At 43.1% G+C, this 17,658-nt stretch overlaps 1 protein-coding gene across 1 annotated transcript in view; it reads left to right on the top strand.

The window, feature by feature from the left end:
- Positions 1-17,658, top strand: part of LOC143283870 (uncharacterized) — a 63,052-nt gene that overhangs the window by 40,356 nt on the left and 5,038 nt on the right. The window contains exons 6-9 of the mRNA XM_076590250.1: positions 4,125-4,376; positions 7,250-8,146; positions 9,977-10,073; positions 16,747-16,797. Coding sequence (XP_076446365.1) covers positions 4,125-4,376; positions 7,250-8,146; positions 9,977-10,073; positions 16,747-16,797 — 1,297 coding nt within the window. The remainder of the gene's footprint in view (positions 1-4,124; positions 4,377-7,249; positions 8,147-9,976; positions 10,074-16,746; positions 16,798-17,658) is intronic.

The raw sequence follows: 17,658 nt of genomic DNA on the forward strand, positions 1-17,658 counted from the left end.
GGCAACTGTTGACACCGACATGGACATTTTATTTGTGTCAGGACTGGTCCAGAACAAAGTCACGAAAGCAGATCCACGATGCTCATACCTGGTACACAAACCTTGAACATGTCATCGCCCCGTGGGGCCAGTCTGGAGGGATCAATGTGCCGGATGACAGAATCACCGACTAACAACATTGTGGCTCTGTCAGGAATAAAAATCTTGGACAGGGACTCTTTGGGAGACATCCTAGTAGTCGGGACCTCTGAGGAGTGTTCGGGACTGTAAGGTTTGCTGCGCTGGTCAGTAGATTTTGGTTTCACATTTGATACGCTGTTGACTTCTTGTGGCACGTTTAAACAAGTCTCTAGGTCAGACGGAACATCGAAGCGATTTGCAACGGGAATCCTGGGGCCGGTATCTTGAATGTCAGATTCCGAAGTTTCCAGTGAGACGGGGTGGTCGGAAGATTTGCGAGAGACGTCACATTGGTCCGACATGTCGGCTGATTGTTTGACAGGAGATTCCCGTGATGTGTCTTGGGGCGACTCAGCACATTGGTCCGTCTGTGGGGGAGGGTTCTCGGGGAAAATGGTGCTCTTTTCATGACAAGGTGGGAGTGTTGTATGCGTGACCGCCGTTGTTGTATGTTTCGGACTGAACTTTCTTAATTGGGGATGTACTGTTCCAAGCTGAGTTTTGAGCGAATGATTTTCTCTTTCCAGTTTTGTGTTTTTATTTTCGAGATCCTCTATTTTGGTCTTCAATGTTCAAATTTCCAATTGAAGTGAGCTGTATTTGTCAAAAATGTTCATACGCAACTTATTTTTGACTGAAGTCCTCGTGTCTTCCATAAGGGAAACAATATTTCAGCCTGTTTTGCATTCACAGATTCGATAGACTCTCTGATCTCCTATTAGTCTTTTTGTATTGCAGGGTGATGACGATGAAAGTCTTTTGCTACGTCTGTTTACGCCAGAGGAAAACAGAACTCTTCTCTTCTGGTGACGAGTCCTTTTGCAAACGGGAGTAGTGTCCGTGTCCTGGTTTTCCTGAGTTGTCCCATTTTCTGTCTCCATAGTTACTGTTGGCGTCGGGGGAAGGAGAATCATTTTCTGGTCAGAACTCTTTTCCGGCGTCCACGATTTCACTGGACAACAGTAGATGGGAGACAGGCGATGGGGTTGAGGCTTGTGCACCAGAAGAAACGTGGTCGGAAATCTTGCCGGGGGAACGCAGATCACTTAAATCAATGGAAGGAGCCTGAAGAGTTGGAGTTCCAGTGATCAAAGACAGAGGTGTGTCGAGAAGTGATCCAGCTTATTGTTCTTCGTTTCTTTTGTCCAGAAAATTTGTAACAAAATGCTTGATCTTTTCACACTCAAAGTTTCCCCATTGAACGTAGTCTCTTCCTTGGTACAAAAGAGTACCATCTGTTTGTCGAGTGAAGAAGATAGTGATTGTGACACATTTTGAGGAGTTGTGAATCACACTGATTATTGTTTCTGACTGTTGGGGAGGTGGGAGTGAAGGAATAAGCTGTGGTACAGATGTGAGAATGTCGTCATTTTGATCCATGTTTGCCACTTCAATACTGAATGACTTTTCTTTGATCGCTGAATATCGATAGATAAGAACATTCTGCCAGATAGTAAGTTCTTTTGTCCCACAGAAAAATCGTTTCTGAATTTGATGAAATGTTGACTTTAGTTTTGTATTACTGTCATCTGTGGCTGAATCACCTATGCTGAAGTAAGAGAAACCACACAACTCACACGCTGTCAAAATCCTGGACTCGACTTGGCCGTCATGTCAACATCACTCATGCATGCTGAAATCGCACGTGAAAACATCATCCATGTTAACAGCCAATTGTGTCATCGTGGCCCAGTAGTAGAAAAAGCTGGGTGGGGAGGGGGGGGGGGGGGTTCACGTGCAGCTAGCATAGGATGATGAACTGTTAACAACAACAGAAATAGCATCCAAGTCCTTCTTTATAAAGTGTAAAAAATAATTTGCAATAAACGAAGTTATGAAGACAAGTAATGCAGAACTAACGTCACGTTCGTCACCCGCGTAACTTCAGGTGTTGTCTTGTAAACAGTTCACCACCTGTAACTGTCTTAAATTACCATTTTTGCAGGGTGATATGTTGACACATCCGGCTTGTCAGCAATCCAGGAGAGAGAGGACAGAGAGAGAGAGAGAGAGACAGACAGACAGACAGACAGACGGACAGACAGGGAGAGACTTTGTTCGTGTGCGGAGAGAGACGGACAGACAGACAGACTGACTGACTGACAGACAGACAGACAGACAGACAGACAGAATGTGTGTCTGTGTGGAGAGAGAGAGAGGGGGGGGGAATTTGTGTGTGTGTGTGTGGAGATATATATATATATATATATATATATATATATATATATATATATATACAGACAGACAGACAGACAGACAGACTGGGAGAGAATGTGTGTGTGTGTGTGTGTGTGTGTGTGTGTGTCTGTGTGTGTGTGTCTGTGTCTGTGTCTGTGTGTCTGTGAGAGAGAGAGATAGACTAGGAGGGAATTTGTGCGTGGGGAGAGAGAGAGAGAGAGAGAGAGAGAGAGAGAGAGAGAGAGAGAGAGAGAGAGACATACATACATACTTACATACATACATACATACATACATACAGTCAGTCAGACAGACAGACAGACTGGGAGAGAATGTGTGTGTGTGTGTGTGTGTGTGTGTGGAGAGAGAGAGAGAGAGAGAGAGAGAGAGAGAGAGATAGACAGATTAGGAGAGAATTTGTGTGTGGAGAGATAGAGAGAGGGAGAGAGAGGGGGGGAGGGAGGGAGAGACATGCAGGCAGACAGACAGACAGGCAGGCAGACAGACAGACAGAGAGGGTGTGTGTGGGGGCGTGTATGTAGAGTGAGAGACAGACAGGCAGACAGACAAACAGACATACACAAAGAGATAAATAGACCGAGAGCAAACGAACCTGCATGAAAACGATTCTAACGAGTCTCATATCAGAAAGTAACATAGATAAAATAAACATTGCGTTTGGGGAAAATCGGCCTTTGCAAATGTTACAAGAAAGAGAACAACAAAACAGGGTTGGGGGTGGGGTGGGGTGGGGGGGGAAAGACTATAGATTTTTCACTAGAAAAGAACACTGAACACTTTAATGTCAATAGCTTTACAGCCCTAATGACATGAGGGTTCATAATACAAATAACAACATGCATCAATAGTAATAATATTGATGAAAACCAAAGCCAAAACGAAATCGATCAATCTGTGCAACAAAGTGCAGTTCGACCATCCATTCAAAGTAATGGCATGTAGTGAGAAATAAAAACAAAAACATATATAAATGTATAACATAAGAAAAGAGAAAACAAATGAGACTGACAAAAGTAGTCGCGGTTTTCAGCAATTATTTCAAATATGATATCTGTCAGTGAAACACGCCCAGTGACATTCACTGTATGAATTAACACATCAAAACTATTTGTGTCACACAATCTTACCCTTCTCCCTCCTATCCTCTCCACACACACACACACACACACACACACACACACACACACACACACACACACACACACACACACACACACACACACACACACAGGGGGAGGCAGTTGTGATCATGTTCCCAGAACTCTCGATCACTAAACTATGTTTACATGTGGTGACTTTTGTCATTAGCTTCTGAAAAAAAAAGATACTAGCTCTTTCACATTTGAAAAAAAATGGCGAAAACTAATCTGATATGCAAAAGGAGAAAGTCCATTAAAAACCCCTCTAGGTTATAACTTTCCAAACCATAGTTTGTCGTCAAGGAATGTGTTCACTGGAAAACAGTCTGATTTGGTTTTATAATTTCGTTCTGTTTTTCAGTTTAGTGCACACTGTTTTACATTATTCTCTTCTTTTTGAAAGTCTTCAAATGGGATTCACTGCATTCAAGTTCTGTCTTGAGGAGAATTATATGCTTGATATGACATGAGTTCCATCCTGTGTGTGTGTGTGTGTGTGTGTGTGTGTGTGTGTTTTGCAGCATATCTGGTTTTAGTTTTGATATGTTGTCACTCTGTTCTCACCTGTGTGGGTGTAATGAAGCCTTTATTTTCCCCTTCCAACAGCAAACCGTCACTCTTCAGAACTCTACCGACGCTCAGTCTGTGGGAGTGGACTTCACCAACATCACGCTGTCAGCACACGTGCGTACCAACGTGATTCGGGTGACCAGTGACGCTGACATCAGTGTAATGCTTCAAATCCACAGAACGGGCGGAAAAGACCCTCAAGGGGTCATGAGGCTGATTCCTGAAGAGGCAGTGGGCAGGGAGTACTACGTTGTCACAGTCTGTGGCACTAAGTCATGCTATGTTGAGGTGCGTGCGTGTGTGTGTAGGGTGTTGGGGGGGGGGGGCGCCTGGGGGGGGCGGGGGGGGGGGGGGGGTCGAGGGGGGGGGAGGCACAGGTGCGCGCGTGTGTGTGTGTGTGTGTGCGCGCGCGCGCGTTCGTGCGTGATTGTGTGTGTGTGTGGGGGGGGGGGGGGGGGGGGGGGGATAAAAGAACAGTTGTAGCGTGTTGTTCTTGCACAGGGTGCTCGAAACCTACTACTTCTGTCAATCCGTTTGCTGTTAAAATCAGAGAAAAGAGGGTTTGTCATTTGAAATTGTGTGAAATATGTCTGCCGTTATTTTCGGTAAATGTCGTCAAACTATCCTTTTTTTCTGCCCACCATCCAGCCCACGTTTCTATTAAGTTTGTCAAGTCGGTCTTGACTTGTTTGGTAATGTCCTCTCCACAGTACACTTAACTCTGCAATGAAATACTAGAAACAACAATGCAATAAACATTTGTAATATCTGGTCGCATACATTTAGGGTCTTAATCGGCTGTTTACTTTTTTCACGAGTGCGTTTCAATTTTCCCTCCATGATAATATGCCATCCTGAATTATTCACAGTTACAAGATAATCATTATAGATTAGGTTTTCATATTGCGCACAGGAGGGTCAAATTATACTGAACAATGTAAAACATCCACTTTGAAAAACCGTGAACCGCAACAGAAAGAGACGGGCGCAATAGCCAAGTGGTTAAAGCGTTGCACTTTCAATCTGCCGGTCCTGGGTTCGAATTTCGGTAACGGCGCCTGCTGGGTAAAGGGTGAAGATTTTCGGGATCTCCCAGGTCAACATATGTGGAGACCTGCTAGTGCCTGAACCCGCTTCGTGTGTATACGCTCACAAATCAAAAACGCACGTTAAAGATCCTGTCATGTCAACGTCCGATGAGTTATGGAAACAAGAACATGCCCAGCATGAAACCCCCACTCCCACCCCCCGAAAACAGAGTATGGCTACCTAAATGGCGAGATAAATGAATAAAACGGTCACACACGTAAATGTTACATGTCTGTATGTGCGTGTATATGTGCGTGCCTGAAACCTGATTGAATGACACATGAAACAAATGACGAGCGCCCAAATGGCAGCTGTCAGTCCGCTCTACCCAGGTAGGCAGCCTGTTATGCAAATGACTCCGTGTAGTGTGTGTGCTGCCTGTGGAGGTAGTGTGTACGGATAGCTGTAGGAAAAAAAATAGAACAGTTGTAACGTGTTGTTCTTGCACGGGGTACAATAAACCCAGTACTTCTGTCAAACCGTTTGCTGTTAAAATCAGAGAAAAGAGGGTGTCATTTGAAATTGTGTGAAATCTGTCTGCCGTCATTTTCGGTAAATGTCGTCAGATCAAAACTATTCTATTTTCTGACCACCTACCAGCCCACTTTTCTAATAAGTTTGTCGAGTCGGTCTTTGTTTTTTGTCCATTGTACACATAACTTAACAACAAAACACTAAAAACAACAGAACAGTGAAACATTTGTAATATCTGGTTGCATACATTAAGGTTCTTAATTTTCTAAGACAGGACAATCGGCAGTTTTCTTTTCTCACTTGTGCATTTCGATTTTTCCTGTATGATAATTTGTCATCCAGAAGTACACCAAGGTACTTGGAAGTATTAACCTGTTCAACAATCTCTCCTTGATAACGATTTCATTGGTTCTGGATTTCTACTTCCCGTAATCAATTACAAGTGCTTTCGTTTTGGTGACATTTAACTCTAGAGAGTTTTCATTACACCTAGTGGTAAAAGTCTCGATTCCCTGTCTGCACTTTATGTAATTGTCACCAGGAAAAGTCCTGTCAGAACTGAATCGTCAATGAATGGACAGGATTATGTGCACGTTCTACTATCAGCTGTGAACAGAGTAAAACGAAAAGGTGACAGCACAGTACCCAAGGTTGCACCAGTATTTAGAATATAAAATGCTGGAGACAGAGTTTTTGATTTTAGCAAATATGGGTCTGTAAATGATGTAGAAAGGCAGAAAAACGAGTTTCTGTGGTTGATACGATTAATGGGATCCGACAATCTGATTATTTACGCTGAACATTATCTACATGAGGTTTTGAAGAGTTGAATAACTGACTTCATGTTGACAATGCATAGTCACTGAATCCAGAGGTATGTTGGCACACATTCTGCTAGTACAGCCAGGAACACTCTTGAAGCTCCAACAAAGGAAACCAAACAAAAGCGATTAAAAAGAAGAAGAACAGATGGTGTAAAGGTACATGCAGAAACAAAGCAGCAGCTGATCATAAAGATAGAAACATGGTCCGAAAAAACAACAACAAATTAATGTTTATTTGTAGTGAAAAAACCCCAACAACTATGATAAGGATTTAAGAAAATGAACCTGTGAACTTTTAACACACACACACACACACACACACACACACACACACACACACACACGTACACACACATATATATATATATATATATATATAATATATATATATATATATATACAATTATGTTCATGCATACATACATACTCGTAAACGGAATATATATATATATATATATATATGTGTGTGTGTGTGTGTGTGTGTGTTCATGCATACAAACATACATACATACATACATACATTCTCATAAACGGACTGAAAGGACTGAATTATCGTTGTTACATAGACTTACATTGTTTACACGCGTAAACCAAATCGCTCCAAATCATGGTGAACATGAAGATTATTGTACACACTGAAAGAGTATTGCCCACACTGAACACAAAAGTGACGGTGAACGTAAAGAAGACAGAGGAGAAGAAAGAGACGGGCTTAAAGGAGGTGTTCACTTTGATAATAATGACAGTAGAGCTAAATGGGATTTGTTGTTCCAGGTCGTCGGTTTACGTCCAAACACGTCCATGAACATCTACCTCAAGCTGGGGAGCGAACCCACCTCCAACGTCATCTTTGACCGTCGCAGTTACACTGACGGTGACGTCATACGGCTTGATATCGGCAGTTACGAAGCTGTTATTTTCGAGTGCGAAAAAACTTGCGACATGACTGGCACTCTCGTCGTTGCCTCTAAACCTGTAGCGGTCTTTGCTATGAGCAATGTTGAAAAATGGTTTTACCATACAGATTTCTTTTTCGGACAAATGCCACCCATGGAAACGTACGGGAAACAATTCATCGTGATGCATGAGCCTGCCCGGGTGTTTGACAGTTATTGCCTCTTGGGGGGTAAGCTTAATTGCAACGGTCAGGTGAGGATCGTGTCAACTGAGATGTCTACCACTGTGAAGGTGTTTGACGGTAACGTCACTAACTCTCACACGTTGGACTCTGCAGGGGACTCCTTGGTATTTGAGATGAATGGAAAAGTCGTGCAAATCGACTCTGACCAACCCCTCCTGGTGGCGCAGACCATGCATGCATTTAGATATTCTCAGTATGATTACAGGGGAGCACTGCTGATCGTTTCTTCTGTCTCGCATTACTCACAGGAGGACTTGGTCAAATTCAAAGCGTTGAACCCTTCAGATCTGAAGGAATTGGTGATGTATAGTGTGGACCCTCAGCCACTGCAAGTGACGATTGACGGGGGGCTGGAGGCAATGCAGACCTTGGTGGAAGGCCCCCTGCTCAACGTGTCCTACCTGGTGAAGAACTGCACCAAAGACACGGCAAGGATCAGTCTTTCCGGAACAGGGACGTTCGGGGGCTACGTGTCTGAAACCGGCAAAACTCTGTTTCCTTTGACTTACAGCCCGGATCATCCCAACGTGGTAAGTGTGCATGGGTGTGATTGGTATGTCCTTGTGGTTGGTTTTTTTTTGTTTTATTTTTTTTCTCCATTCGTTGTTGTTGTTGTTTTTGTCTGTACATTTTTTTCTAATATATGTTTTTCTCCGATTTCGTTTCATGCCAGGAATGTCTTTGGCTGCACAGAATGTCGGTTTGTCTTCTGGCTCACGTGTGTGTTCACACGATACGTGTCTTGACCCCGTGTTCTGTTTGTCTGTGTGTCCGTGTGTTCTTGTGTGTGTGTGTGTGTGTGTGTGTGTGTGTGTGTGTGTGTGTGTGTGTGTGTGTGTGTGTGTGTGTGTGTGTGTAAGCTTAGATAAATGTACTTTCTCTGCAAATAATTTGTATTGTTGATGCCGTATTTGCATTAAACACAGAGAGAAAATCTATCCAGTCATACTGGTGATAGATATGAATTCTTTTGGATTAAACCGTATTTCCGGATCGTGAACAGTTTATTTCGTTAACGTCTGCATCTGCAATATATTGGGTCGATCTTGGTTTGCTACCGAAACTTTTGTTTTTGGATTTATAGACAGCATAGCATTCTATTTCGTGTCTTCAGTTAAACAGAGAAGAAAAAATAGAGAGAACATGGCATGACACTAACAGAACCATCGACGCTATACGAATGTTTAAAAGATGGTTGACGGCAACCATTTGGCTGAAAAAGTCATCACTGCGGGAATCGTTCAACATACGTTAGGCCAAGGTAGCTACGTTCGTTAAGAAGCTATGAGCGGTAAAGCCATTAAAAAAAGGAAAATGTTTAGACAGATACGAAGTTATACCAATGAGTTGTTCACATATTAGTGTAATGCGAATCCGAAGCGGCGAAAATTATGTCACACAAACCAGCACATTTCAACAGATCTACTAAAAGATGTGTATTTTGACATTTAGTCTTGGTTCGGTACAGAAGTATGTTTAGCTAATTAGTTCATTCTCTCAAATAACTATGTGATATCCCAAATTTTGATTTGACGACAATTTTGAGAACTGTCGCCGGCGACAATTTTGGCAGGCAGCAATATAAGTTTGGGCGTAACAAAGTACACAGTACATGATAATGCAACACCCGTTGCAACCCATGTATAATCACCATAGCATTTGCCTCAAAATTTGATACAAAAAAAAGATAGCTGAATAGGTTGATACAAAAGTTACTGTCTCTTAACACTACGGCATAGGCCTATGGACTGCCTTAATAATCACACACACACACACACACACACACACACACACACACACACACACACACACACACACACACCAAACATCACTCATTATTCACCCGTGCTGGGGTGTTCATTATTTTCTGATTGGGGGGGTCACCGGGTGTGTCTGTCTCTGTTACTCGTGAAGAGACACCGCTCTCTCTTTTCTTGAGTGGAGACTCGCCGCTTGTTACGTTACGAGTGTGTTCCTTGCTGTTGACTAATAATGAAATGCATGCACAGTCGAACTATTACAAAAATCGATAATAAAATATTTCTAACATAACCTGATATGATTTATTATGGAAAGACGTAACACAAAAAAAAAAGAAAAAAGGAAAAAAAAAAAAAAAAAAACATTACCAGAAAGCACGTGTTAGTAGGCTTGTTCATCCTAAAAGCATTTGAAAATTTTGGTTTGTTGTGCATAAAATTATATCCGCGTGCTTGCGTGCGTGCATGCGTGCGTGCGTGTGTGTGTGTGTGTGCGTGCGTGCGTGCGTGCGTGCTTGCGTGTGTGTGTGTGTGTGCGTGCGTGTTTGCGTGCTTGCGCGCGCGCGCGCGCGCGCGTGTGTGTGTGTGTGTGTGTTACAGGGATGCGCGGTAACAAAACCAGTGAGGGGTGACGATGAAGACAATGACTGTGATAGCGTGGTGGATGAAGAATCGTGTCCTGAAGGCGCCCTGTCCGGTAAGCACCAGCACCTCGTTGACTTCCCATCAGCTCAGTTTCAGTTTCAGTAGCTCAAGGAGGCGTCACTGCGTTCGGACAAATCCATATACGCTACACCACATCTGCCAAGCAGATGCCTGACCAGCAGCGTAACCCAACGCGCTTAGTCAGGCCTTGAGAGAAGAAAAAGGGTGAATAAATAATAGATAAGCTTTCATAAATAAATAAATAAATAAATAAATAATAATTATGATATAAAAAAGGTAGTAGTAATGATAATAATAATAATATAATAATAATGAATAATAAATAAATAAATAAATAGATAAATAAGACAACAATGATGATAAATAAGCAAATAAATGTAAAACATGAAGACACACATTCACACATACACCCACACATGCCTAACAGATATGCACCAAACATGCAGTTTCACAGATATGAAAGCACAGTCAAATACATATAAACGTACATGAGCTCCAACACACACACACACACACACACACACACACACACACATTACCCTGCACCTCCTCTACCCCCCTCCTCCACACACAGTTTGTCGTCATAGCTGAATGACTAGCACATCACCAATCAAAATCTTGTGGAGGAGAGGGGAGCAGGGGGGGGGGGGGTAAAAATTTCGGTCCGTTTCAGTTTCAGTTTCAGTAGCTCAAGGAGGCGTCACTGCGTTCGGACAAAACCATATACGCTACACCACATCTGCCAAGCAGATGCCTGACCAGCAGCGTAACCCAACGCGCTTAGTCAGGCCTTGGAAAAAAACAACAACAAAAAACAAAAAACAAAAACACACACACACACACACACACACAAAAAAACAAAAAAAAAAAAAAAAACGGGGGAATAAATAATAGATAAGCTTGCATAAATAAATAAATAAATAAATAATAATTATAATATAGAAAAAGGTAGTAGTAATAATATTAGTAATACTAATAAAATGATAATAATGAAACATAAATAAATAAATAAATAAATAAGACAACAATGGTGATAAATAAGCAAATAAATGTAAAATATGAAGACACACATTCACACATACACCCACACATGCATAACAGAAATGCACCAGACATGCAGTTTCACATATATGAAAGCACAGTCAAATACATATAAACGTACATGAGCTCCAACACACACACACACACACACACACGCATTACCGTGCACCTCCTCTACCCCCCTCCTCCACACACTCATTTCTAGTCTAAGTATCGCAGCTTCCACGGCACACACACACACACACACACACACACACACACACACACACACACACAAACACACACTCACATAGATGAACACTTACTTGTACAAGCACATATGAAAGCACAGTCAAATACATATAAACGTACATGAGCTCCAACACACACACACACACACACACACATTACCTTGCACCTCCTCTACCCCCTCCTCCACACACTCATTTCTAGTCTACGTATCGCAGCTTCCACGGCACACACACACACACACACACACAAACACACACTCACAGAGATGAACACTTACTTGTACAAGCACACACACATACGCCCATATCTCCCACCCCCAACCCCACACACGTACATACAAAGATATATATATATATATATATATATATATATATATATATATATATATATATATATATATACACGTTCCAATATCCTGTTGCTCCCACAGTGTAGGCATGCATACACTCACATACCTCATCCTCTACCCCACCTCCCCCTGCACTCCCACCTCCCCTCACACACACACACACACACACACACACACACACACACACACACACACACACACACACACACACACACACGTACACATATCTCTCCTGACACTTGTGTACAGTTTCACTCTCGCGCATTCACAAACGCACTCAAAAGCACAGACCCACACATACACACAAACACACACAGCCGCCACTGACTGGCCGCAAGAGGGATGGGAAAAGATCTCTGATGCCAAGAACGTGGCGTCTAGTGTGTTGCTCGGTCTATTGTGTTTGGAAAGGCCCACAGAGACTCTGTTCCGTTTTGAAGAAATTTGCGCAATGTTGGTTTGGAAATGATGCCGATATTTGTTTGATTTGCAAAGCATCGTGCTCTACCTTTCATGTTAGATTTGCGGCCGCTCCCTCTCTCTGCTTCTATTTCTTTGAGGCGATCGATGGTGTGATGGCCTTGTACCTGTTCTTTTTGGTATTCTTTGACTTTTCTGAGGATTTCCGATTTTCCTAGATGTAGGCCGCTCGTTGGTGTTGCGTTACCAGCAAGTCTGTCAGCTCGCTCATTTCCCTTAACACCTGCATGTCCCGGGCAGTATGACCATGTGAGTTTTTTAATCTGAAAGTTGCGCATTGCGTTATGCCACTCTGGGCTTCCCATTCCGTTTTCAATTTTCTGTATGAGGTTCATTGAGTCGGTTAGAATCATGGCATGTTGGTTTCCGGGCGTATGGAAGGACGATAGCCACTGGAGGGCATGTGTCACTGCTTCAACTTCCATCGTTAGGCTGGAGGTTGTGACTTTGTAGGCAGCATTCTCTTCCCAAATTGTTTTTCCATTTTGTTTCGCAGTGAATCCCCAGCCAGACTGGTCTTTGGTGACTGAGCCATCTGTGTATATGATGATGTCCTCTTCTTTACTGTTTTCTTCTATAAGCAGCTTCACTTCCGCATCAGTTTTGCCCTCTGGCCATTCCCGACAATGTCTTCCTAGAGTGGGTGAAATGACTGTGTTGAATAGATGGTTGAGGTTTTCGGGGTTTTTCTCCCATTCTTTTGTTTCTTTCAGGTCTTGAAGTCGGCATACTAGCTGGATTGTGTCTTCTGCTTGCCCCATCCATGATCTTCCTCGTCCTAGACGGCTGCCTTTTGGTTCTTTGACTGCGTCATGCAGTGGGTTTTGAGGGTTTTCTAATGCTTTGAAGTAGGTCTTGACCTGTTCTAACTTGTTTCTGGCCTGCACTGAAGGAAGGTCAAGCAGGTATCGCATGGTTTCTGTGGGCGTGTCTTTTGTTGTTCCAAGGATCAGCCTCATAGCTTCATTTTGGACTCTTTCTAATTTTAGGAGGTTGCTTTGAGACGGTGTTGTTAGCCCAAGTCCGTAGTCGATCACACTGAGGACGAGTGATTGGTATAGCAGGAAGAGGTGGCGTTGTTCAATTCCTTTGGTTGCCATTGCTTTTAAGACTGAAAGGCCCTTTTTGCATTTGAGAACAGTGTTTTCCGTATGTTTTCTGAAGGTCAGCATCCTGTCGAAGTGTATTCCTAGGTAGCGTAGGCATTCAGTTTTCTCAATTTGAATCCCATCGAATGACACAGAAGGTGGTGATTTGCTCGCGGTTTTGTTGTTGAGGGTGCACAGCAACGTTTGGGCTTTCGCTGGATTGATGGAAGATCCTGTGTCTTTGCACCATTGAGCAATATTGTTTAGTTGTTTCTGGACGGCTTCAGTTCTTTCCTGAGCATTTTTCGAAGTTTTGAAGACCAGGCCGTCATCCGCAAGGGTAAGCACCCGAGCAATTCCATTGTTGTTTAAGTCTGCAAGGCCCTTCGTGTAGACATTGTAGAGGACAGGAGAGAGTGGAGACCCTTGTGGCAGTCCCATGGATAGTTTAGAAGGTGCAGACATCCAATCTCCGAGGCGTAGGACGACGGTTCTTTCCTGAAGCGCTGCTGCTATCCATCTTGTCAGTGTCAAACTTACTCCATACCTTAGTAGCAGCTCCATGAGGTGCGCAAACTGGACTTTATTGTAGGCATCTTCAAGGTCAATTGCTACTGCTAGTGTTTCTTCTTTTCTTTGAAATCCTTCATACACCTCATATGCAAAGGCAGCTGCATTTTCCCATGTGGACTTGCCTGTTCTGTAACCACCTTGATTTGAAGGGAGAATGTGCCTGTGTTCAAGATCCCTTGCAAGTTTCCTGGCTATCATGCGTTCCATGAGCTTTCCAACAATGTTTTGCATGGTTAGGATCCGGTAGCCGCTTACCTGACGATGGTCCTTTCCTGGTTTTGGTATGGGTTTTAAGAAGCTGTGTGTCCAGTCCTCCGGCACCTGTCCATTGTGGAAACTGTTTTGATATAGATTGAAAAGTTTGCTTCTGTCTTCTTCCGATAGCTCCTTGATGTCTGAGTAACGAACTTTGTCTGGGCCAGGAGCCGATTCTTTCTTGCATTTAGCTATTGCCTCGTTTAGATCATCCATTGTCAAGTCATCATCAGGTCCAGTCTGCATAAGGGTTTGGCTTAACTCCTCAACATATTTCTTTTTCTCATCTAAGTTTCTTTGATCACTCTGTTGTATGAAACGTTTGAGCAAGGCAGATCCTTTTTCTTCATTTGTCTTAAGCTTGGTTCCGTCAGTGTCTAACATGTCTGGGGTTGTTGTTGTGTGTGCACGTTTTCCCTTCCATGCGACGATAAAATTGCCAGAACTCTGTCAATGTTGTGTCATAACTGAGTGCCTCGCAAAACTGTTTCCACTTGTCATTTTTGGCCTCTTGAGCAGTGACTTCAAACTGTTTAGTTTTTTCTTTCATTTTTGTTTCAATATCTTTGTCCGGAGATGGTTTTGTTCTTTCTTTTTGCCAAAGTTTGACAGCCGCATGTTTTTCTATCCAGGCTCTCTCTGTGTCGGTATTCCACCATGGGGGCTGAATAGTTTGCATCCTGTTCAGTGCCGTTCTTTTGTTTCTTCTGCGTCTTAATTTTTCGATGACGGTTGTCTCTTTGGTTTCATACTGAAATGGATCACGCAGTTTCATACAGGGTTTATCGGACAGTTTCTGTAGACTGAAAGCTACCGGGAGGTGGTCGCTGCCTTGGTATGGAAGCGTCTCTGCATTCATTTCTGCTCTGAATTTTGGAGATGTTAGAGCGATGTCGATCACACTGTCACTGTCCCCTTGTCTTGTTCCAAGGCGAGTTGGGGATGTGGTTGTTAAAGGGCTAAGAAGAATTTCCTCTATCATTCCTTCAAGTGCGAGTCCTTGTGGGTTGGTGTTCCGCTGGTCCCATAACTTCGATCTTGCATTGAGGTCTCCACAGATAATGACCGAGTCTCCAAGTTCGTTCTCTATTTCCTCTAAAAAGGCCCAATCCTCTTTTGTTGTGCAGGTTCCTGGGTGAACGTAGGCATTGATGAGCACGATGCTTTTGTGAACTCCGTCAGGTTTGTCAAGACGCACCCCCAATAATTCACATGAGTTGCTACACCATTTCTCTAGATTTATGGTGGAAACTTTGTTTTTTAGGTTTTTGTTCAGTATGATTGCTACCCCTCTTCCTTCATTCCTTTGAAAGACTGTGAAATTCTCAAAATGTATTGGTCTGTCTGCACTTGTCCTGGTCTCTTGGAGACATAGAATGTCAAAATCATATGCCAATTTCTCAATTGTTGAGATTCTCATTCTTGCGCTGGAACAATTCCAACTGCCGATTCTAAAGAATTTCTTTGACAGCCGCTCTGCTTTTGTCATTCTGCTACCTAAGCACGATCTTTTCCCACCTCTTTTGCCACGCCTGTTTTGGGGTTTTGGGGATCTGAATTTATGTCTCGTGCTATGCAGCTGATCCCCGAGGTGCACGCGAGACAGGGTTTTGTTGGTATCCATAGAAGGGTGTTCTATGTGGTGAGGGAAAATATTCGGTCACCCTGACAGAGCCTCTTATCAGGGAAGGGCAATGGATGTCCATCTGTGTGGAGTCCGTCAGCCTGGTGTCGCCCTAAGGCCATCAGCACTGCTCGACATTGTTCGTCGTTATTGTAGTATTTCGTTGCCCTGTGATTTTCGCTGTGAAAAAAAAACAACAAGAAACCATCCCGGATGACAAAGGATTTTTTTTTTCTTTTTTTATAAAAATAAGAAAAAACTTCCCTCACTTTCTCAAACGTTGCGTTAAAGAGTAGTGGCGTGGTTAGCATTTCTTCTTTCATCGATGATTCACCAAACTGTGAATCATTTAACAATATTGTTATTTCAGTGTTTCACAAGGGTATGATGTATTACATTTTGGTGATAAACTGATTATATGATAAGCGCACTTGTCATGCATTTCAGTAGATAGTAATTAAAAGAAGAAATGGCTTAACATTATTGTCCATTTCTCTACTACGTCATAAGGGCTTGGCCCATCTGATTAAATCACCTGGATATGTATCTGTCTGTCTCGTTCTCTCTGTCCATTGTTTTCCTGTCTCTTCAACGCAGGCACATACTCATGTGTATGTGTGTGTGTGTGTGTGTGTGTGTGTGTGTGTGTGTGTGTGTGTGTGTGTGTGCACGCACGCACGCACACACACACACACACACACACACTAACACTAACACTAACACATACATACTCACATGCTTGAACATGCACTGATTCAGCCATCTCTCTCTCTCTCTGTCTCTCTGTCTCTCTCTCTGTCTCTGTCTCTCTCTTCAGTCTCACTCATTTCTCCTGATTTCTTGTTTTCTTCGTATTCGTTTGTTTTGTTTTTTTGTTTTTTTTAATTTATTTTGTCATCTTGATTTCACGCGCGAACGTGCGTGCACGTGTGTGTGTGTGTGTGTGTGTGTGTGTGTGTGTGTGTGTGTGTGTGTGTGTGTGTGTGTGTGTGTGTGTGTGTGTGTGTGTGTGTGTGTGTCTGTGTGTCTGTGTATGTGTGTGTGTGTGTGTGTCTGTGTGTAGATGATGACGGAGATGGTCGCTTCAACGAGGACTGTGGCAGACTCCCCGAACGTTGGAACGCATTTTGTCTTTGCTCTGTTGCTCCTGAAGATGGCACCATTTTAACCCCACTAACATTCTGCCCAGCTTGTCTTGCTCCGCACTTGTAAACTAGATGAAATGTTCAGGGCTGTTCATCTCCTGAAGGTTGCAAAGCAGCAGCAGTAGTCACTTTTCACCGTCACTGTGTCCTTTCTGTTGCTTATTAGAATTATATTTGTCCATTGATATGCTTGTTGATTACATAGAATTCTCTCTCTGTGTACGCGCGTGAGAGAGAGAGAGAGAGAGAGAGAGAGAGAGAGAGAGAGAGTTTCACGTGCATTTGAACTGTTGACGGGCATATCAATGTAAAGCTTTCGTGTTTCTTTAACACGCTACCTTTTTGCTTTTATTCAAACTCAACTCCAGCCGCATAGTTCAACCCTATAGTGCCTGCTACTGCTTACTCGGTTTTTGGTGTGTATTTGCCTGTCTGTCTGTCTGTCTGTCTGTCGCTTCTTCGTCTTCTTCCTTCAGGTGAACACCATCTTGTTGAAGATTACTTCACACTTAAGGGGGAACTCTCCGAAAAAACAAAATCTACTCAGATTTGGTAAAGTCTGAACCTCTAATGGAACTGTTTCGTACATGTGGTAAAATCTGAAGCCTTAATGGAACTAGCTGTACTCTGTGTGTAAGTATTGACCCATGATGGGTCGGAATGTAACCGACGGGCGCAATACCCGAGTTGTTAAGGCGTTGGGCCCCTGAGGGTCCCGTGTTCGAATCTCGGTAACGGTGCCAGGTTAACATGTGTGCAGACCTGCTGGGGCCTGAACCCCTGTCGTGTGTATACGCACGCAGATTAAATACGCACGTTATAGATCCTGC

Source organism: Babylonia areolata, chromosome 7, assembly GCF_041734735.1.
Source record: "Babylonia areolata isolate BAREFJ2019XMU chromosome 7, ASM4173473v1, whole genome shotgun sequence".
NCBI lineage: Eukaryota > Metazoa > Mollusca > Gastropoda > Neogastropoda > Buccinidae > Babylonia > Babylonia areolata.